Source organism: Nothoprocta perdicaria, unplaced genomic scaffold (assembly GCF_003342845.1).
Source record: "Nothoprocta perdicaria isolate Ctin4 unplaced genomic scaffold, notPer1 scaffold_357, whole genome shotgun sequence".
NCBI classification, from domain to species: Eukaryota; Metazoa; Chordata; class Aves; order Tinamiformes; family Tinamidae; genus Nothoprocta; species Nothoprocta perdicaria.
In genome coordinates this window covers 307,711-328,986 of record NW_020455596.1, presented here as the reverse complement: position 1 = coordinate 328,986, position 21,276 = coordinate 307,711, and the positions used below count along the sequence as shown (strand labels likewise).

Sequence of the window (21,276 nt, the reverse complement as noted above, 5' to 3'; positions counted from 1 at the left end):
GCCCACGGCGCTGGCGGCGGTCGGCGCGGCGGCTGCGGCGGTGCTGGCGCTGCCTCCTCCGGCGCGGTGGTGCCCATGCGCGGAGCCGACGGCCGGACAGGCGGACAACATTTATCTTCTAGGATGGAGAGAGATGACTTCACAAGGGATAAATAGAACTTTTATTTAAATAAACATTTGTGAACATCTTTATACAAATTACAAGTCCCCACACGATGCTGCGGCTGTGCCTAGGCGCCGAAGCTGCCGGGCGGGCCTTTGAGCAGATCCACGAGGATGTCGAGCAGCTGGCTGTGCTGGTGGTGCAGGTCCCCGGGGATGGCGGCCATCTCGTAGCACAGGCACGTCTCCACCATCTTGGAGAGCGACACGCGGAAGTCGCGCAGCAGCCGGATGGTGTAGGAGTCGCCCTCCAGCACCAGGAGGTCGCTGTCCGTGAGCGAGACCGTCGCTCGCCAGCCGTCGTCTTGGCGGGAGGAAGGCACGGGTGAGGAGCGGGGAGCGCGCCGCGGTGCCCGCTCGCCTTTGCACTCATCCTCGCGCGGTGCCCTCGGCCACCCCGTCCCCACGGGGCTCCCCAAGGCCACCCCGTCCCCGTAGGGCTCCCCGAGGCGGCGCGCAGGTGCCCGAGCACCGGGGCCCGACCCGGAGCAGCCCCGGGGGCAGCAGGACTCGCTCCCCAGCCGCCCGTTCCCTCCAGGCGCCAGCCCCGTGTCCCGTCCCCGGGGACGTGGCCCCAGGCACAGCCTGGCCGCACGGCCCCCCTGGCTGCCTTGGCTCACATGCACGTCTAATGCCAAGAGCAGCTCGTGAATCATCCCCTCCTCGGGCCACCACAGCCAGGGCCGGGTCAAGGCAAGAGGCTGGGTGGCAGCGGGGACGAGCCCCGGCAGCGAGGGGAGGCCCATGGGCACCACTGGGTGGCAGCGAGGGGAGGTCCCGGCAGCGAGGGGAGGCCCATGGGCACCAGTGGGTGGCAGCGGGGACGAGCCCCGGCAGCGAGGGGAGGCCCCGCGGCGCCAGCGCTCACCTCGCACGTGGATGTCCGTGTCGGTCATGAGCAGCACGGCCAGCGGGTGCACCTGGGAGGAGTCCCGCACGAAGACGCCGCCGTTGGACTTCACCGCCATGAAGTACGTGAGCCAGCGGCTGTAGAGCTTGGAGGCCTCCCTGCGCGGGAGCAGCGTCCTCACCGCGGGCACGGGCACGGGCGGCTCCTCGGCGGGGCCCGGCCGGCGCCGCGGCGCCCAGCGACCCGCCCCGCGCTCCCAGGCCACTCACCGGTTGATGGTCGACTTGTGGAGCAGAACGGTGCCGGCCTTCGTCCGGTACGCGTAGCTGTTGGGTTTGAACTTGCCCTGGCGGGTCACCTTGCCTTGCCTCACCTGCACCAAGGGGACAGCTCAGCAAACACCCCCGTCCCTGTCCGTAGCACCCCCAAGGGGCCGGCCGGCGTCTCCCGGAGGCAGCCGAGCCTCCTCCTCGGCGCCAGCAGCTGCCCTGTGTGGGCAGCACACGCGGGAGCGAGCAGCCGGGCAGCTGTGCCACGCACGGGGCAGCCAACAGCAGGTGCCACCTCAACGTCCCCAGCCCAGGCGCGTGCAGCAGCGCGAGCACGAGCGGCTCCCCAAGCGCAGCAGGGCCTCCCGCCACAGGTACCTCCTCCCTGCGGCCTCCCTGGCCTTGCCGGCCTCTGCAGGGGCTGCGGAGCGGGGAGGCAGTACCTGGATGAGGTTGGGGTAGAGGCCGGCCATGAGGACTCCTTTGACCAGTTCCTCCTCCTCGCTGTACTGGTTGCACACCGACGAGGGCATGGTGCAGTCGGACGGCGACGACACCAGGAAGGCTTCGTAGAGGTTCTCGGAGAACTGCTTGACAAGGCCTGGGGGGAGAGACAGGCCCGGTGAGCGACACTGCTGCTTTCCTGACAGCGAAGCACCTCGGCAGGGCGCCAGCTCTGGCCTCGGAGGCCCCAGGACAGGAGACCTTTCCTGCCTGTGGTGGCCCTGGCAGCCGGAGCTGCCTCTGCACCGATGCCCCTCGCCCACCCATTACTGCACTGCGCTTTTCCCCGGCGCTTTTCGGAACCAAAAGGGAGGAGAACAGGCCCGTAAGACTCACCATTGATGAAGCGGAGGCTGGGGCCGTAGAGGTAATAGTCCTGCAGGTAGTTATCCCTGGCGCGGCTGTCCCTGCGCCTCAGCACCTCCTCCCAGCCGGCCACGGCTCTGACGAACGCCAGGTGGTCGCTGCCGCTCTCGCGGCTCAGCACGGCCTTGGCCTGCAGGGGAGCAACGGGCGTCAGGCGACGGCCGCCCCTTCCCTCGCTGCCTTCCTCGCCGCGGGCTCCTCACCTTGTCCACCTCGGCGCGGTTCTGCAGGCTGCTGCTGAACGGGTCCCGCGTGAGGCAGGACACGATGACGAGCAGCGGGTGGAGGCAGCGGTAGATGGAGGCCAAGACGATGGCCTTGGCCAGCCGAGGGTCGGTGGAGATCTGGGCAAGGCGTTTGCCCAGGGTGGTGAGGGCTTCTCGCTGGTCCAGCACTCCTGCAAGAGAGCCACTGCCATCAGTTCCACGCAAGGGCAGGAGCCTCAGGCAGCCGCCAGGAGAACCTTCCTGCTGGGCTTGGGAGCCGTGGCAGGAGCACCAGAGGGGGCATGTGGCAACAGGCACCCGGATCCATGCAGGGATGAAAGGGGTTTCTCTGAAAAGGTTATGGCAGCCCCAAAACAATGACCAACCGCCAGCTACGAGCTCCCAGTCACAGCTTGTTCCCTGCCCGTCTTTATAAGGGAAAGCGGAGACTTTTCCCCACTCCTTGAACACGCCAGCGTGACAAATAAAATGGCACCACAACGTGGGCAGTTTGGAGAGTCCCCGTCAGCCGTCCTCCCGGTCCGTGGGCTGGGAATCAGCCCTGCCCCGAGGATCCGGTGCCAATTCCCACTTCCCACACTGAGACAGCAAACACGCTCCCCTCGTGCCCACCGCGGACACGGCCTCAGCTCACCGATCTCCTGCAGCAAGATCACTGCTTCATCCACAGCTTTAATGTCAGGGCTGTCCAGAGCCTTGGAGAGAAATTCAACTGCCTGCAAGACACGGTGACAAAGTGAGGCACGCTGCTCCAGCAGGAATGTGCAAAAGCCTTCCAGGTGCCACCACCCTGCCCCAGGGCCAGGCTGCAGCACTGCTCCCACCCTTCATCTGCCTCCAGGTAGGTGAGCTCAGCCCTATCCCTTCTTGCACAGAGGCTTTCAGACTTAGGCTGTGATCTAGGCTGTGATCTAGGTGACTTGCACCCTCCCGGGGCTCCCCTAGATAACTCTGGTTTATGAAAGCAAGTTGTCAGCACTTGGGATTTTCCCTGCTCTGATCTGTGGTCAGATTCCACCTGTGGAACCGCCCCAGACAGACCGTGTCCTGCTGCTTTGGCCCCCGGCGGGCTCGGCAGCGTGTCCTGCGCTTACCGTTTTCTCCGGCATGTGGATCTTGGCCTGCACCACCAGGTTCTCCAGAGGAGTACGGAGGATCTCGGGGACCTGGTAGGTGGGCATCTTGTCGAGACGGCTGCGAGGGAAGAGGTGATAGGCAAAGCCCGACTGGCAGCGGCCGGCTCGCCCGCGCCGCTGCACCACGTTCGACTTGGACACCCACACCGTCTCCAGGCACGACACCTAGGAAAAGCAGCGTTAGACACCGACGCTCCCGGGGCTGCTCAACCTGCTTCAGCTGGAGCTTTCCATCCACTCCAGGAACCCTGGAAACTTGCTGTGGGCAGGGAACCCTCCCTCTGAAGATTCGGGCAACCCTTCCCCTTCTCCTGAATCCTGCACTGCTGGTGTCTGCCGCTGAGCAGGACAAAGGCCCAGGCCGCTCGCTGCACGAGTGAGATCCTGATGCCACCTGCTGGACACCTGCCTTGTCCCCAAGTGGCAGAGCTCAGCAGGGCCCTGCTCTGAACCGCCAGCCCAAGGGCCCCTCCTTAAAGCCCCAGGACCAAGGTGGCCTCAACTAACAGCAGTATCTAGTTCTGAGGCAGGCAACTCAAGAGGCCTTGGCTAGAGAGCAGCTCATGGTGGAGACTGTAGAAAAAGGCAAAAAGCAAATGAAGAAGCTACAAAAGATGGCACGTAGAGTGGAAAGGAGCAGGATTTGCCCTAAGTTTCTTAGAAGACACCAGGGCAGCAAGAGCTGCTGAGGAACTTGGCTAAACATACACTCTTGCCAAATAATCAGTGAGGATCAACCAACAGGGACGATGTCCTAGCACCTCAGGGACCAAAGAGGACGTGGCTCTGAAAATAACGCCCCACCAAGGACCTCAAATGCTGCTCTGCTCATGCTCCAGCACGTCCCAAATGCACTCGGCGCAGGCCAGAAGGCATCAGTACCTTGGTCTTCAGATCGTAGCGTTCCTCCTTATGCGTGCCACTGTCCACCACGTGCACAATGTCATTGATGGTGATGGAGGTCTCGGCAATGTTGGTGGCCAGGACGATCTTTCTGACGCCCGGCGGCGGCCGCTGGAAGATGTTTTGCTGGTCCATCATGGGGATGTTGGAGTGCACTAGCAGACAAGGACCAGGTCAGCCCTGCCCCGCTGAGCTCGTTCCCGACAGCACAGGACACACTCCTCTCCCCCACAGCCTCCCTCCTACCTCCCGGGATGGAGGCAGGGATAGGGGCACCTGCAGTACTGACTGCTGCTGCTCTCCTGACTTCCCAGGAAGAGCTTCCAGAAAGGGCTCCCGGCAGGTGCTTTCACCTAGGGCTCAGGACTAGCAGGACCTGCAACCACCACCTGCCCCACTGAGGCTGATGTCACCACCAGAACGTCCCTGGGCTCCAAGAAGCCCAGTTCTGCAGCTCCTCCTTTCCAAAACGCCTGCAGGGTAGGGGAACGCAGCGCCCTGCTCTCATTTGATCTTAGTCAACCACAGTTACTAACGAGGGCCTAACTCTTTTATACCCCATATTTTCTGTATTGCAGATCGGGGATGCAGGAGAAATTCCTGGTGGTAAAGGTGGTATGTCTAAATGTCAGCAGAGCAGCAGCACAAGAACAAATGCTCAGATTTCTGCAGACAGCATCAGCATTGATTTGCAACTGAGCTGTTCAAAGCTGTGCTCCTGGCTGGTCTATTTGACAAAAGATAGGGAAACCTGCTAATAAAGCAAAACTAATAATAAAATAAAAACTAACAAAGCTTTGGGAGTTATAATGGCCTTTTGTTTTATGTTTTCTCTCAGGATACAAAAAGCTAAATTCACTAATTAAAGCTGAGCTATGAAGTACATGCACATCCCACAACCGTACACCTCCTTCAGCAAACCAGGTCTTTTCACTCAGGCTCAGGACACAGCTACAGGAATGCCGAATTTTCCCGTTTCCTACTTGCCTAACTCCGAGTTGTTGGAAGCACAAAGAGGCTTTTTGATCACAAAGAGGTCTGCACCCACAAGTTGTGTTCTACATGCAAAATTATGCACACGCAGATGCATCAGAGCACACAAACCTGCTCTGCAACTGCGTGCCAGGGCCGAGGGAGCCCATCAAGCCCTCTGACCCAACCTTTCTCCTGAAGGCCGTGCAGAAGAGGGCTGGCAGTGCCATCTCACCTGGTAAGACGAGGTAGCGGCTGTTCTGAGATCCAAGCATCTCTAGCAGGCGCTGCTGCACCCCTTTGATCTCCTGCCAACCAGGAAGAAAGCAGAGGATCCCACCTGCAACAGAGCAAAAAAAACCAAGTAACTCCCAAATCCAGGCGCTCTTCTCCATCCAGACACCAAAACTGCTTCTACTGCACGGAAGGAAAACTCCAGGGTACCTGTTATCACCCTAAGCTCTCAGCAGCCTTTAGCTTAAAAGGCTCCAAGGAAGGACGAGCAGTCTCAAAGGCTCTGGTACCCCCTGCCAGGTGACCACTAAAGAAGCCCGCACCATGCTCATGCGGAGCAGATGGCCACATAGAGTCATTATAGGAACTCAGGAAACATCTGGATGGGTTTCAGAGCTGCTGGAGTGCTCCCACTTCTGCAAGCTCGACTGGCAGGAGCTATAGGTGAGGAAGAACCCAGGCTCCACGCACTTTGTGAGCAAACACCTTCTGGGGCTTTGAAACGCTGCATGCTTACAGGTCAATGAGAAGCCAGTCTTACCCTTTTGTGGGTACAGGCCCCCAAAGAACAGAGAACACCCACCAAATGTCCTGCCTGTTGTGCAGGACAGAGCTGCACGGTGCAGATACACAGACAAGCCTGGCACTTCACCCCAAGAACAGCTCTAAGTCAGAGGCACTGACTTTCAGAGACTTACCAGCCCAGGAACCAGCATGCAGCCAGATGTTTCCAGATTATTTCTCCAAACTCCAAGAAAACCTCAGAATTATATTTTAAGCACTGTTCACCTCAGCCTCCAGCTGAGGCAGGAGGACTCAGAAAACGTTGTCTTAGCCCAAGTGTCCTTAGCTCAGTCCTGCCCTGCTGCTCAGGAGCACCCAGCTCAACGGGAACTCAAGGTGGCCTTGGAGGAGCCAGCTGAGCTCCCTGTCCTCTACAAGGGCCTGGGTTCGGGTGCTATTTTTCCTCAGCAAAAGGAGAGAGGGAGTGGGCAATGCAGCACCTACCTGGTTCTCCATGGGCGTCAATCTGGAGTACAAGGTCAGTGATCAGATCAAGGTCAAGGACACATTCATCATCCGATTGCTAGATAACACAGGAGGACACATGCAGATAAATGAGGCGTTCTAGCAGACAGCAGAAAGGGCCAAAGCTTCCCAAAGCACCTTCTGGAAAGAGCAAATGCCTACACCCGGACTGCCTGCCCAAGCCTGGGAGCCAGGAACCTGCTGCTGGTTCCATCTGTAACCTGTTCCGGTCACAGCTGCTGCCGGTCTCCTCCGTCGTGCAGCAGCAACACGGGCCCTATCCTCGTCTCCAGACTTGGAAGCTAGCTGAGATTTGTGCACCTCCACTGAACAATATGCACCAAGAAGTTAAAATGAAACTTTTGGGGACAAAAGCATGCTCTGTGCACCCAGGGCTTCAAATCCGCTGGGAAAGGACAGCATCTTTGGGGCTTCTCTGGCAGAACACACACATCAGGACAGCTTAAAAGGAATAGGAAAAAAAGCCAGGCCTAACACCAACAGGAATACTGCCCTGAAGGTAAGTGTCCTCAGCACTAGATAGGTGAGCTGCCATCAGCAGGCTGGAGAACCTCGGGAAGTTCACCAAAAGGAGTGCAATGTCCCCAAGCACCAGCAGTACCTCGAGGTGGCCAATGGCACCTGGGGCTGCATCAGGGAGATGTTGCCAGCAGGTCCAGGGAGGGGATCCCTCCCCTCCATGCAGCCACACTGGGAATTTGGGGGCTAGGGCTGGGCTCCCCACAAGATAGACAAGGATTTACAGCAAAGAACCTCTAAGCTGAGTAGGGGCCTGGAGTACCTGCAGTGTGAGGAGAAGCTGAGAGAGCTGGGACTGCTCAGACTGGAGAAGAGAAAGCTCAGGAGATCTTATCAATGCATATAAACATGATGAAGACCGAGCCAAACTCTTCTCCATGGTGCCCAGTGACAAGAGGCAATGAAAAATTAATCTGTTTAAACATAGCCACTCCTGTGAGAGTGGTCAAGCACTGGAACATGTTGTCCAGAGAGGCTGTGGAGTCTCCATCCTTGGGAGTTCTCCCAAATCTGCTCCACAAAGTCCTGAGCAACCTGCTCTAGGTGACCCTGCTTTGAGCGGGGAGGTTGGACTGGATGATCTGCAGAGGTCCTTGCCAGGCTCTACCACCCTGTGCCCTGTAAGTGGAGGAGGATCACCCACAGCAAAAAGTGCAAGTTTGGGATACGTTTTCCAGAGGAATAATTTAGGGCAGTAAGATTAGTTGCAAAAAAGACATAACAAGAGACGTGCAAGTCTGCACATGTATCTATATACGTGCACAGCGAGCCGTTAGCTTACTAGAGCACAAACTCCGTATTAAGGAAAGACAAAAGTAATTTAGACCCAAATCTGAAGACCCCTTTATCCATAATTTAGTGAAAATATATGGAATTCGACTAAACAGCTTTCAGTTGTTCAGTTTGCCTTGGAGCTAAACCTAAGCAAGCACAGCCAAAGAACTACAGGAAAGAGGGACGGATCCCTGTGCCAAACTCTCCCCTGATGATACACGAGGAGCCTCATCCGAAGGAGAGGGGCTCCAGCATCACGCTGCCTACCTTGATCTCATAGTGCCGGTGTCGGTGCCGGCCCAGCTTGGCCAGGATCTCCTCCAGGTAGTACTCCTTCACGGGATACATGAAGCCGGGCACCTTGACCACAGGGCAGTCCCCGAAGTAGTGCGAGAAGCGCTGGTTGTCCCCCGTGGCACTCATCAAAACCAGGCGCAGGTCGGGGTTGAGCTTCTGGATGCCCTTCAGCAGGATGAGCAGGAAATCCGTGTTGACGTCGCGCTCGTGGACCTCGTCGACCACGACGTGGGAGACGCCCTCGAGGCTGGGGTTGCCCTGCAGCTTCCGCAGCAGGATGCCCACGGTGCAGAAGAGCAGCGCGCCGCCCCTGGCAGGGGGCTTGCTCTCCAGGCGCACCTGGTAGCCCACGTTCTTCCTCATGTTGGGACCCAGCTCTTGGGCCACGCGCTGGGCCACCGAGATGGCGCTGATCCTCCTCGGCTGGGTGATCACCACGTTGCAGCGGGCGCCGCGGCCCTCCAGGATGTAGTGCTCCAGCAGGAGCTGAGGGATCCGCGTGGTCTTCCCGCAGCCCGTGTCTCCTGCTATGACCACCACGGGGTTCTGCTCAATGGCCGACAGGATGGTGTCCTTGTGGGGATCCACCGGCAGCGGGTGGCTCTCCTGCCACGAGGCTCCTCTCCTCTTCCAGAGGGCCAGGAGGTTCTGGCTAAGGCGCACCTCCTCGGCCTCCAGCATGGGAATGTACGTCTTGCCCGTGATCGCGTCGCTTATGGCGCCCGACTCCTTGCTCAGGTTCATCATGTCGTCCGCAATCCGGGGCCTGGATTCCCTAATGTCCACTGGATACTGGGAGAGACAGAGTTTGCAGGGACAAAAAGTTTAGGGAACAGCAACAAGCGCCCGGAACGGACTCAGCCAAAGCAGCTCTGCAGTGACCACAAAGCCCTCTCAAAGTCACCTCCAAACTCTACACAACACAGACCCTTAATGCTCACCTGAAATGACTCTAATTCAGGACCTAATCTGGGCAGTTCCCTGCATTTTCCTCCCTGTGTCCCCTGAAGTTTCAGGACTTTGCAGCAGTGATTTTAGAGCCCACACTTTAAGCTCTCCAGGTCAGGGGCTCCACCACGTGCAAGTGATGGAACTGCCTCTCAAAGGCAACTTTTGGGAACTACCAAGTAACTCCACCACCCTTCTTCTCTCTCAAAAAGAGAAGACATGCAACTTGCACAAAATGCAAGTGTTCAACTAAGCCAGAAATATTCCATCTTGGCACAAGAAAAACAATTCCACATCCCACAGGAACTGAAAAGAGCAACAGCAGGGCAGGAATTGTCTGAACACTGCAATCAGAGCGTTAGCCCCGTTGTTCACCGAATTAGAAGTTGAGCTGCAAATCAGTTCTTTCAGATTCAGGCTTATTTCCAAACCAAGCCTTCCACGCTTGCTGCAAGATGCTCCTGGGCAGGAGATCATCACTCGTGTTCTTTATTTTAACCGATTTCAGTAAGCTGAAACCCACACTGGTACTTTCACTACGCCCAACCTTGTCTCATCTTAGTTCTAATCCTGCTTTCACAGCAAGTGCTCCTAAGGAACCTGATCTCCACTCATAGGGCATCAGCTTTTCCCATCCCAGGGAGCAGGATGTCCTGGGTGAAAGCACTGCCAGGTGCCCGGGACTCTCAGGAGAGCTGCATCCAGCACAAGTGCTGCAGGAGACACTCAGAGGAACCTCCGGGTACTGGCACCTGGGCACGGCAGAGCAATAAGGTGAAACTTGGTTTGGATGAAACCAGCTCCTGCTGCAAGAGGCAGCAGTTGCCAGCCTGAAAAGCAGGCTGTAGGCAAGTCAGAACTACACTCCCCACTACCCCGAGGGCCAAGTGACACAGATAAGTGGGCACCGCGGGCCTGCTGCCCAAGAAGGGTCTCCCTTTCCCCAGGGTCAGCAAAGACTGATCAATTCTGTGGCAAAACACAGTGTCTCTCCCCAATAATTTTGGAAGTCAACCACGAAGCCATGAGCTCTGACACCAAGCTGTCAACCCCTGCCCAACTTTGTGAGATGTGATCAAAGGTGGTTCTGAGCCCCTGAGCAAGCCTTACATGGTTCAGATAGTTCTCGATCTTGCGCAGAGTGGCTTCGGGGACTTTGATGTGACAGGGCTTCCTCTGGTTCTCACCAAGCTCCCGGAGGGAAGTCATGTTGTACATGGCGTGGCTGAGAGGGTTGTTGTTCTTGTCCACTAAGCCAAGGCTCTGCAAGGAGAAGAGGCAAACAAGCATTAGACACTGGACTGCTGCAGACCAAGTGCTGGTTTACGGAAAGCAAAGGCTTAGGAAAGGCCTGGCGCCCTCAGAGCCAGACAACGCACAAGCCACGCTCTCCCATAGCACAGTTCAGGTAGGCTGTTCCTTACCCCATTAACACCCTTGCTATGGTTCTGCCATGTTTGTGACAGTTCAGTAAGAAACCCTAGGCTGTTTTCTTGGACTTTCCCTCTGCTGACCAGAGTCTGCAGCAAAGCTAACACAGCAGAGTGGCTGGATTAGGCCGCCTCCAAGGGCAGGAACGTCACTCGTCTCATCGGGCAGCAGCAAGTGGCCAAGAGAACAAATTATGACCCGCAGGATGGTCCCTAAGCTCACTTTGTTGAGGCCCAAGCAAGCACAGCAGCCTTAGAGGGGTCACCATGGCTTAGATACCTGAGGGGTACACCAACAATCTGGACTGAATACCGAGCTTCCATCTGTAGAGCATCATGTCAAGGACTAGAGAGGTTCAGTCCACTGGGACTCGAACATGGTAACTCAGCTGCAAGCAGCATCTAGATACAGGGACACAGGAGCCACCTACACCTACCTTAAGCTTCTGACAGGCCAGTGCTGCTGCTTTGTTTTCTGCCTCCACCTTGCGACGGCCCTTGGCAGCAAAGGTCATTGGGCAGGGCCAGCGCAGCGTGAGCTTGCAGATCTTGGTCTTGGTGCCCACCGTGCGGAACTGCATGTATTCCTGAAAGGCAAGGGAAGAACATCAGGCTGGGGCAGCGGAGCTTGCTCGCAGAGGCAGTCACTTGCAGACATGCCCCAGTATTTCTAAGCGGAGCTTAAATGGGAACACTCTGCACTAGAACAGGTTTGCTGTGCTGAATAGCAGCCAGAGCCCAGGAACGAGGCACAGGCTAAGCAGAAGGGAGAGGCCACGGGTTGCTGTGTGGAGAACGTCCCCGAGAACGTACTGAAGGAGCACAGTTATGTTTGTTAACATATGAGGTCGGGAGAGGAGGTGGGTGACACATACCAAGCAGGAGAATCACCGGATACTGGCAAGAACTGAGTTCTGGAAAGATTCTGTCAGCAGAGAAATTACACATTTGTCTGAGCAACACAAAACTGTGTTTCTAGTTTGTTGCAAGCACTAGGGGAAATGCAAACCTTAGAGAATATTCTCCCTCATTCACGTGTAACTTCCTCTATTGCTCTGCCCCAGGTCATTATGTTTTTGGTGTCTGAGACTGCCTCAGTTCCCAGGGAAGAGTCATTTTTGCTCTTCCAACTACTTTTTTCTTGGTCTAGTTTCAACCTCCCTGCTCTCCGTGGTTCTCAGCTGCCCAAAAGGGCAACCAAAGAGAATTGAGCCGGAGTCTCTGATCCTCATTCCCAGAAGGTCCCTAGTAGAGCCAGTCAAACAGCACCTTACCTTGACTGTGGAGGAAGAGGTTGCAATCTGAATCACTTGGGCCAGAAGGTTTTTGGGAAGCGGGAACTGTGTCAGAGCACGGATGGCAGTGTTGTCATCTGTCATTTCAATGGAACTCCCTCCCCTGCTAAATGGAAGAGAAGAACCGTTCACACACCAACACCCACTCTGCCCATCTCCACACTCAGCCCCATCTCCCTTTGGGTCTGCTGCTGGGGTCCAAAATGGAGCAGTTAAAAGTCACAGATTACTTTGGTTATTGGGAAAGTCAGGCCTTACCTTGCTACTAAAATGTCAGGCACAACATAATCACAAAAAAGTAATCACACGTTTAGAAACCAGACAGCATCAACAGCTTTCACTGATCTATCACAATGCAAAGTTACCCCCAAAGAGCACGGCTAAACATGTAGCAACCAGGTCATTACTCATCCTATTCTTGTATGTGAAAAAATGATAATAAATATTTGTGTCCATAAAAAGCAAAGCCACTGGAGTAACGGAAGGGAGTAGCCTTAACACGGCCCCCAAACCTGATTTAAAAGGGATTGATAAAATGCACGTGGGCAGCTTCTGGAGATGAGAATCTCTTGGGGCTCGGCCAAATAAGAAGGGCAGCAGGCAGCTACGTGGCAGCCTCTCCGAAGAGCAGGGCTCCAGAGCAGAAGCCCCTGCTCTCCCCTGCGATGACAACCCCGTAGTAGAGCAGTACCTTGCATCCCTGCCCGGTGTTCGAGCGTCCGGATGTGCCATGGGGAGATAATCAGAGACATCAATTGCTTCTTCTTCCAGCTCCCCTTCCTCCAGCTCCCCTTCCTCCAGCTCCCCTTCCTCCAGCTCTTCCCTCCTCATCGCTTTAGGCATCCTGCCGTGCTCCATGGGCTGGATGGAGTCATCGGGCTCCATCCGGCGCCAGCAGGTCGACAAGTCGGCGAGGGAAGGCCCGGACTTGGAGCGCCACTTGCCCTCGGAGCACCACCTCTCGTCGGGACAGCCCAGCTGGTCTGCCAGGAGCCGGTACTTTGCAGCATCAAACAGTTCATTTCTGGGTCCCAGCAAACCCCAGCCCTGAAACAGAAAAGAGCAGCGTCAGACTGCAGCAGAACAGAGCCAGAGCTGGGCCTCTCTGCACAAAACACACCCAGCAAAGAGGAGAAATACAGAAACATTTGTTTTCATATCCCACAGACTTGGGGAGTAAGAAATCTGCTCACAAACTCCACTTCTCAGCACTTGGTGCTGTGCAGCTTGTTGAAGAGCAAGGAGCAGGATCTAGTGGTTTTTCACAAAGCAGTGTTGTGAAGTTCAGAAACCTGCCTCAGAGCATGAAATGCCTCTTTTTTGGGGAAGCCTGAGCCTGAACAAGTATAATCTTGGATAACCTGAATTGCAGATTCTGGGAATGTTTCTTCTCTTTCCCTAAGGACAGTTGTTTGCACACGGAGCAGCAAGGGCTCCCTAACAGAAGGCTTCCTAATTCCTGCCCATTCTGCCCTGAGGCCTCAACACCTGCACAGAGCTTTGGACGTACCTAGAGTGTAACACACACAATGCTGCATCAAAACGCTGCAAACCACCAAAATTCCCACCCTGAGGCCTCTCAACAGTCCTGTATTTTATAAGGCCGCATTATTTTGTCCTGGAGAAGTGCTTAAGACAGCAGGAATTCACTTTGGTGGCCACTATGCTCACAGTGACTGTATTTAAACAGTCTCTGTCCAATTAGACAGCATCACTTCTCTTGAATTTACAACCATTCACTTAAAGCACTAACTATGTGGTTATTTCCATAGCTGAGATGGCACAAGGCCTCCCACTGGGAGGGTTTTCTGTTGGTTTGTGCATTAAAGCACCTGGCTTAACATTTTCCTGGGCTTCATCTTTCAGCTTTTTGGCTTCTTAGTTCTAAGCAGAAAGTCAAGTTTAGCCACTTCCTGAAACTCAGCAAAAACATTTTTAAATGTAGATAGGATTTTTTTTTGCTCTTTGGAAAAAGTCTTAGCACTTCCAGACGCACAAAGAGAGCAGGACACAAGGTTTTCGTTGCACGCTGAAGAGTGAGGATAAACCAAAAATGTATGTTCAGTGAATGCCAGCCGAGTGAGCACCACGCTTCAGGTGGAATGAAGTCAGTCTGTGGAACCAGTTTTGCTAATCATGCAATTAAAGAAACTGCTTGCTTTAAGGCTGCGTTAACTTCTGAAGGCTTAACTTTAAAATGATGTTCTTTTGTAGTTTTCTTCATCTATAAACAGATCAAAAAACCTCTTTACTGTCAGAGCATCTTTGTAAGGCTCTTTAACAGGAAGTCAGAAGTGCTTCTACTTTACAGATGCGAAGGAAAATTCCAAGAAACAAACTCGCTTGCTCATGTTGCACAGCAGGTCAGCTGCACAGCTGAGGACAGAACTGTATCTCACTCCCAACAGCTCCTATTTAACACGGGCCCTTAAGCAGTGCCTTTTAAAAGTGCCTTGCTGCACTTGCTGCACATATATATTGATCATTTCCAGTGTGAACGAGTGAGAGATTAGTAGAGTTTCAGACCCAACACATGCAATTGCCACTGTCTGGTTTACATGCAGGGGAAAGGAGTGTGCTGGAAGTTACTACACTTGCCAACATGTTCAGGGGATGGACAGAAAGGGCAGGTAGACTGCTGAATAACAGCACCAGATACACTGCAGGGAACATCTGCATCTCGCTGTGTGCGCTGAGACCAAGAAGCTGACTAAAACTGGGACAAAAAGAATGAAAAACAGATATCAAAGAAATTTTTAGAGTTCCTGCCTGGCCTTAAGCTCTGATTTAGGCAGCTGAGGAACTCCCTCCTTATGCCTAATTAACAAATAATGCAGGCCAGAAAGTGAACAGGTGAAGAGCAGCATAAAATGCCACAGCACCAAGGCAGCAGGTTGGCACTTTCCGGGGCCTGTTCCTGCAAGCCAGGGCACGGAGGAGGAGCTCACCTTGAAGAGCTGACACGCAGCGGCTGCTGCCTGCCTTTCAGCATCAATCTTCTTGGTCCCATAGCCTTCCACTTCCACGTTCTTGGGCCACTTTATGTGCAGAGTGACTTTCTGAAAAGCAGAGAGAACCGGTGAGGCAATGCAAAACAACTCTTCTCCAGCAGTGGGGTCACTTCAAACAACTCTGAATTCCACGGAAAGAACAGGAATAAAAACCTCAAACATACGGCTCATCCAGGGGCTTTGTTGCTCCATTTCAGTAACAGGGAAACAAAAGCCTGGAGAGGGGATGTGAGGTGTCCAGGATCACCGAGAAGCTGCTTGGCAGAGCAGGGCCAGCTGAACCCTACCCTCTGCTAAAAAATAAAACCTCCAACCAAGAGCTCGCTCTATCCCTGCCCCTGCAGATGCTGGTACTGAGTTTCTTAAGCGCACGGCCGGCTGCCTGTCTGCCCTCTGCAGCTCTGCTCACCGCAGGAAACTGCTGCACGTTGGCCCAGAGGCCCTGCTGCAAACAGCACAAACCTGCTGCAAAGAAAAGACTTCTCACCATGGCCAAGTTACTCAGTGCTCACAAAAAACCTCTGTCCTCTTCCCAACCAAGACTTCTCTGGTCTCTCTCACCTGTCTTTCCATCCTCATATACATCCTTTCCTTTTTCTTCCTCCCTATACTCCACCTTTCTTTTCTCCAAGAGCACCTCTGTTTTTCATTTTATTTTTTAAGGAATCTGAAGTCATGCTCAGTGTTAATCTAAGTGCTAGCAAGAATTTGAACTAACTATGCAATTTAAGATGGCAAAGCTTTCCAAAATGGAAGTCAAGTAACCGCACTAATGCTTCAGAAAAGCAAGCAACACAAAAATGCAAATAATAAAGGAACTTTAAAGCAAACACTACATATTGCCTAAAATGAAGAGATGTAAGAAGGATGTGGTAACAAGAACTGCCTGGGAACTTTCAGAGAGACTGTTATTGGAAAATGTTAGCCCATCCAAAGGGAGCTTTTCTGGGAGGGAGCAGCAGGGATTACCTGTAGCCAGGAAGGGGCTGCAGCTCCAGAACGGGATGTCTGGGTGGGAAATGTGGGAAAAGGAGACAGGGCACGAGCAGCCAGCAGGCAGGATCTCCTGCTCCTTTCATAGCACAGGTTTAGACCAAGGCCTCTGACAGCCTATTAAATGCTCAAACAAGTTGGCAAACTATACATACATATATATGTAACAAATATATATATATATTTGTTGTTGTTAAACCGTCCAAAAGTCTGCATTTCATTCTGCATTAAGCAGCCTCAGAAAACTCCCTTCACTCCCTACCACCTTCTCATCTTCTGAGTTAACTTTTTAGGCTTGCTCAGGCATTTTCAGCATTTGTTCCATCTGAATCTAGAAGGAATAAAATCTAGACCTACTAAGGTCTAAAAAATCCCACATTTTAAAATATTTTAAGGCAGTGAGATACCTATCTCAACCCATTCTAGAGCAGACTATGCGTCCTTTTGCTGAGAGAAGCCACCTACAGCAAGCTACTTAGAAGGGAGAAGAGAAAAAAACCATCATCCTCCTACAAACAAAAGGAAAAGGACAGGACCTACACCGACACCCCCAATAAAGGGTGTAAAATAAAGTGAAAGCAGAGGAAGGGGAAAATCCTTGGCCTAAAGGCTTATCCTACAGCATGAATTTGGAATGATAGCACTGCTGCAGTCTTATACATCAAGGAGCTACTATCAGGCTCGGCTTACAACACACCAGAATTACCTTTTTTCTTGGCCCATTAGTGTGGATGTACACCAGTTTGTCCCTTGCATGAGAAATACCCAGGGCTCGTCCAATCACGCTGTTGAGCAAGTTTTTGGGCTGTGGAAATTCCTTTAGCAAGTCTCGGGAATCTGCAAAGGAAAAGAGCGGCAGACGTGAGCGCCTCGCAGCTCCCGTGCAGGCCTGGTGGCCGGCGCGTCGCGACAGCTCTGCGAGCAGCACGTTCTCTAGGTCACACATAGACAAGTTAACAGTGTTCAGTGCTTCACCCACCACGTCTCCAGGCACCCACGAAATGGAGCATCAGCAGAGGAACACAGCATCTCCCGAGCACCCCATGCACGAGAACACGGCACTCCTAAAACGCAGAACTCCTTCTCTCCCATGCTTTTCCCAAAACACGGATCTTATTGACTGCCTGCTCTTTTTTGAAAGTGCCCAGGTCCACGATTTGGTGACACTGACAATTAGCAGCTTGAAAAGGCCCTTTTCGAAATAAGGCATCAAAACCCAAACGAGCAACAACCATCCTGAAGGGACTTTGGAGCCTGCATTGCCCCCCACACCAAGCACAGCGCCTCGGATCCAACCACGGGTCCCGAGAAAACAGAAACTTCGGACAACCGCCAAGCTCCATGTTCGATCCAAATATGAGGGATAAAGTTAAACAAATAGCACCTAAAGTTAAACCAATAGCACCTTGGCAATTCCTGCTTTGTCCCTTTGTCCCAAAGAAGTCCCTTCTTCATGAATTTACAAGGATGGCTCACACTGAAGGATGGAATATGGGCTTGTACCAAACTGCTTCACCAACTACCTTCTTGCAGACCACCAAGGGGCTCCGTGACTTTTGTTCAGAAGGTTTCTGATTCTCCAGCCATGGTTGGGGGGAAGTTTCAGTAAGGAACGATAAGTGAGCAGTACATGATGACCTGCTCTGCTAGAGCCTGGACTTCACATTGAGCCACCAAAGCCAAGGAGGAGAAATGACCCATTGGAAGCACTTACTTGGGTATCACCAAGATCTGCTATCGTGTTTTGCTGAGAACTCGGCTTGCAGAGCTGCTGCAGTGAAGGGAGGAAGGCTCCAGGAAAGAAAGCAAACATTAAGAGAAAGGTTTTGTAACAGAAATAGGTAAGGGAGACTCTCAAAGAAGCTGCTCAGCTAGGGAAGATGGAGATTACCAGGAAGCATCACGAGTGTTCACCAGAAAACCAACCTAAGTGCATACATCCCAGGGCTTTAGGGGAGGTGAGAGTTACGGGCATGCCACAGACACCACATCTGTCAGACTGTAGATAACAGGGTGTCACAAAGCAAAAATCCTCACGTGGCTGATGGTATCGCTCCAGCAAAAACCAGCACACGGATCCAGAGCTCAGCCCAAGAAAATCACCACTGGTGACAGGTCTGAAAGCCCTTCCTCCAAACCACTGGGCTAAGGGAACCTCGCAGGAGCTGCTTTCAGAAGCCAAACACACCAGATGCAGAAGGAGTCTGGATCCCTCAGCATGCACGGGGGGAAATAAAACAGTGACAGTTGCAATAAGGATGCCAGGAGCGGGTATCTGTTGAAGACGGGCAGTGCTAATCCAGCCACTGCCTAACTGGTTGCCAGCTGAACCCGGCTCCGTTTGGCAGCACTTGGGCTCAGCCCTCTATTTGGGGGAGAGAGCATTAAAATGAACAGATGGGAACGACTATGGACACATACGAGATGCTGGGCTCTCAGCACGATGTGTCCATCGTTATAAAAGATAACCACCTGTGGGGTTTTTGGTTATTTCTGACCAATGCTTAGGCCAAGTCTCGGAAAATACAAAGGGAAACCTAGCAGGAACCTGTGAATCTCCCACGTGCTGGCCAGGAGAGCACGAGAATGGCCTCGGTCACAAAGCCCCGCATGCCGATTCCCAGGAATTGCACTGCGGACGGGATGCACCTACCGACTCGCGCGGCAGACTTCGACCTATGGAGAAACCTGGAAAAGCCACCGCGGGTCTGACACCCTCTGCAGCTCCTTCCCTTCCACGTGCTGGGATGCTTGGAGGGAGCAGTAATAAGGCAATTCCCAAAGGACCCCTTGAATTCACTTAGTAAATGAGAAATAAGAATTCTGACAGCGGCATGTGCTACCTGGCCTTTAATTGCTTCCCCCTTCAAAAGCAACACCCTGAGAAACTCTGTGATAAGAAATAGGCAGAGGTGAGAAGTGATTTCTTTTTAATCCAAACCCCCCCACCCCCCCAATTTGCAATTACCAAATAACAGAGCCAATTTCCTTGATTCTAATGTGCCTCTGCAGTCAAGACTAAGTATTTTAATCCATTCTAGAGCAAAGAATAGGAGCTCTGAATAACAAAGCCCAGCTCTGGCTTGCAGATGGGGCTCTGCAGCAGTAGCGAGACTCTTCACAGCCCACAATGCCACATTCAGAAGCAGCACCCGACGCACGGAGCGATGGATTGGCCTCCCTCCATTCCCACCCTCAATTCAAGGGCTGAAAGGACATCGTGGTGCACGAAGCAAGTTTTAAAGGAACAAGCCTGAACTGCAGAACTGGATCTGCCAAACGTTCCCCTTTCTGCCAGGCTCTATTTCTTGGCATCTTCATCCCAAGAGTGTCTTAGTTCTCCTGCCCGTTGAGAAGGGATGTTTGCATAGGAATTATGTTCATGGTAGTTACAGCCCTGCAGAGGGAGGGAGTATAACAGAATATTCCCCAAGGGAAGGAACTGGATTTTCCCCCCCAGGCCCTACAGCAAGGCCAGAATTTAAAAGTTCTCCCCACTCGGCTCGGAGATCATCAAGGAATATTAAAAGCTTATCCTGGATAGTGGTCATTCCATGGTGGAGTTATCAAAACCAGCCATTTGCTGATTTCTGTTCTTCAAAGCCACCGAGTGCTTAACTTTATTGGGAAAAGTTAGTAGTTCCAAAGGGGGAAAGAGGGAGAAAAAAAAAAGGAAAGAAAAAACCTCTTCCATTAACCCTTTCAGATCTGACAAGTAGAAACACCATCAGGCCCTAAAAGAGGCCAAATAAAACAGCCTTGCTTAAGGGAGACAGAGGAGCTTTCAAACCTTAAATCAACCTCAACAGCTCCTGTCTTCCCCCAAATCCTCTTCCCAGAGGACACAACAAACAAGCATTCCTGGAGGAGCAACAAGAGAGCAGCCAGGACAAACTATTAAACACAAAACTCATCCAGATGGAGGTTCCCATCGTAATAAAACCATCCTGGAAACGAATGCTCCTCACACCTCAAAAATCCCCAAGGAAGAAGGTCTCCCAGCTCCATACTGGCTCCATCCCAGCCTGTGTTCATCAGGACTTGGCCTAGGGCGCTTTGCTGGGGACAGAGGAGGGTCAAGTCCAGCCAGCAGCTCATTTTGGAGCACACAAAAGCTCTTCTCCTTTCATAAATGCTATCGAGGAGCCTTAACAAAGCACACACATCCGTAAGAACAGCACACAGCCCTTGCCTAAGCGACAGCAAGGTTCCAAACCAACCAAACTGCCCAAGCTTCTTCACGCGCAACGAGATTTCCGCAGCAAACAACTGGAAGGACCAACATCAACTCTTCACCCTGGGGACATTCACAGCTCGACTGGACGCAGCCCTAATCACCCCAATCCCTGCTCTGAGCAGGGCTTTAGACCTGTCTCTTGGGCTCTATCTGTTGTCCAGAGGTTCAGTCTGGCCTAAGCTCTCTGGGGCTTTACAGGTGGGCAAATGGATGAAGATTCCTTAGGGAAAACCAGGCCACGCTCCCGCGAGAAGCAGGAAGGGGAGCGGATGAGGGGGCAGAGAAGCTTCCACACCACCCGTGCTCCAGGATCCCACCGTCCTGCGGGTGCAAACACCCACCCAACAGCACTGTCCTCCACGCTAGCCTCCAGCAAAGGCCGCTTTCCTCCCAGCTGGGATGTGCCCCCGGCCGGGAACACCGTTAATCCCCTGGGCAGGACGCGGAGCAGGCGGAGGCCGTTCTCGGGGTTTGGGGGGTCCCGGGCAAGCTGCGGAGGCCGGCGCAGCCCCGCACGAACCTGCCGGCACCGCCGGGCTCTCGCCGGGGCAGCCGGGCATGGTGGGGCCACCATGAGGAGGCCACCGCGGGTCGGAGGCCACCGCGGCTCGGAGGCCACCGCGGCTCGGAGGTTGCGGGTTGGGGGCCGCAGCAGGATGGAGGCTGCAGGTTGGAGGCCGCGGCAGGTTGGGGGCCGCAGCGGGATGGAGGCTGCGGCAGGTCGGAGGCTGCGGTCATTCCCACATGGAAGGGACGCCAGGTGACATCACAGGACACCCGGAACCGCCGTGGCCCCCGGGGCTCTGCAAACGTCCGCGGGGGCCGGCCACAGCGCTCGGACACTCTGAACACGTTATTACTGCGGGAACAGTGAATAAAAGCTATAAAAAAGCTATAAACCAACCCCGCGTGCCCCCCCGGCAGCCGCCGCCTGAAGGGGCTCGTTCAGCTCGAGCCACAGGGCTGGTTACGCTGGGGCGAGCGGCGGGCGCCGGACGCAGAAAGCGCGCGGGGGAGCTGCCAAACACGCGTGAAACGGAGGAGAAGCTGCCGCTGCCGGCACGGGGCCGGTCTCGCGGGCGGCCGGCGGCGCCTCCCC

At 53.9% G+C, this 21,276-nt stretch overlaps 1 protein-coding gene across 3 annotated transcripts in view; it reads right to left on the bottom strand.

Moving 5' to 3' along the window:
- Nucleotides 1-60: 60 nt before the first annotated feature.
- Nucleotides 61-21,276, bottom strand: part of DHX30 (DExH-box helicase 30) — a 25,267-nt gene continuing 4,051 nt past the window's right edge. The window contains exons 2-20 of one of the 3 annotated variants that reach the window (XM_026044277.1): nt 16,647-16,777; nt 14,885-14,995; nt 12,628-12,983; nt 11,916-12,042; nt 11,079-11,228; nt 10,322-10,474; nt 8,234-9,055; nt 6,632-6,710; nt 5,625-5,729; nt 4,397-4,572; nt 3,473-3,679; nt 3,013-3,094; nt 2,355-2,548; nt 2,122-2,281; nt 1,725-1,882; nt 1,282-1,385; nt 1,031-1,170; nt 213-466; nt 61-137 (exon numbers count right to left, since the gene is read on the bottom strand). In XM_026044277.1, the coding sequence (XP_025900062.1) occupies nt 231-466; nt 1,031-1,170; nt 1,282-1,385; nt 1,725-1,882; nt 2,122-2,281; nt 2,355-2,548; nt 3,013-3,094; nt 3,473-3,679; nt 4,397-4,572; nt 5,625-5,729; nt 6,632-6,710; nt 8,234-9,055; nt 10,322-10,474; nt 11,079-11,228; nt 11,916-12,042; nt 12,628-12,983; nt 14,885-14,995; nt 16,647-16,777 (3,491 nt within the window). In that variant the 3' untranslated portion in view covers nt 61-137; nt 213-230. Of the gene's footprint in view, nt 467-1,030; nt 1,171-1,281; nt 1,386-1,724; nt 1,883-2,121; nt 2,282-2,354; nt 2,549-3,012; nt 3,095-3,472; nt 3,680-4,396; nt 4,573-5,624; nt 5,730-6,631; nt 6,711-8,233; nt 9,056-10,321; nt 10,475-11,078; nt 11,229-11,915; nt 12,043-12,627; nt 12,984-14,884; nt 14,996-16,646; nt 16,778-21,276 lie in introns of all 3 variants that reach the window. The other 2 variants (XM_026044276.1, XM_026044278.1) reach the window with 2 other exon arrangements.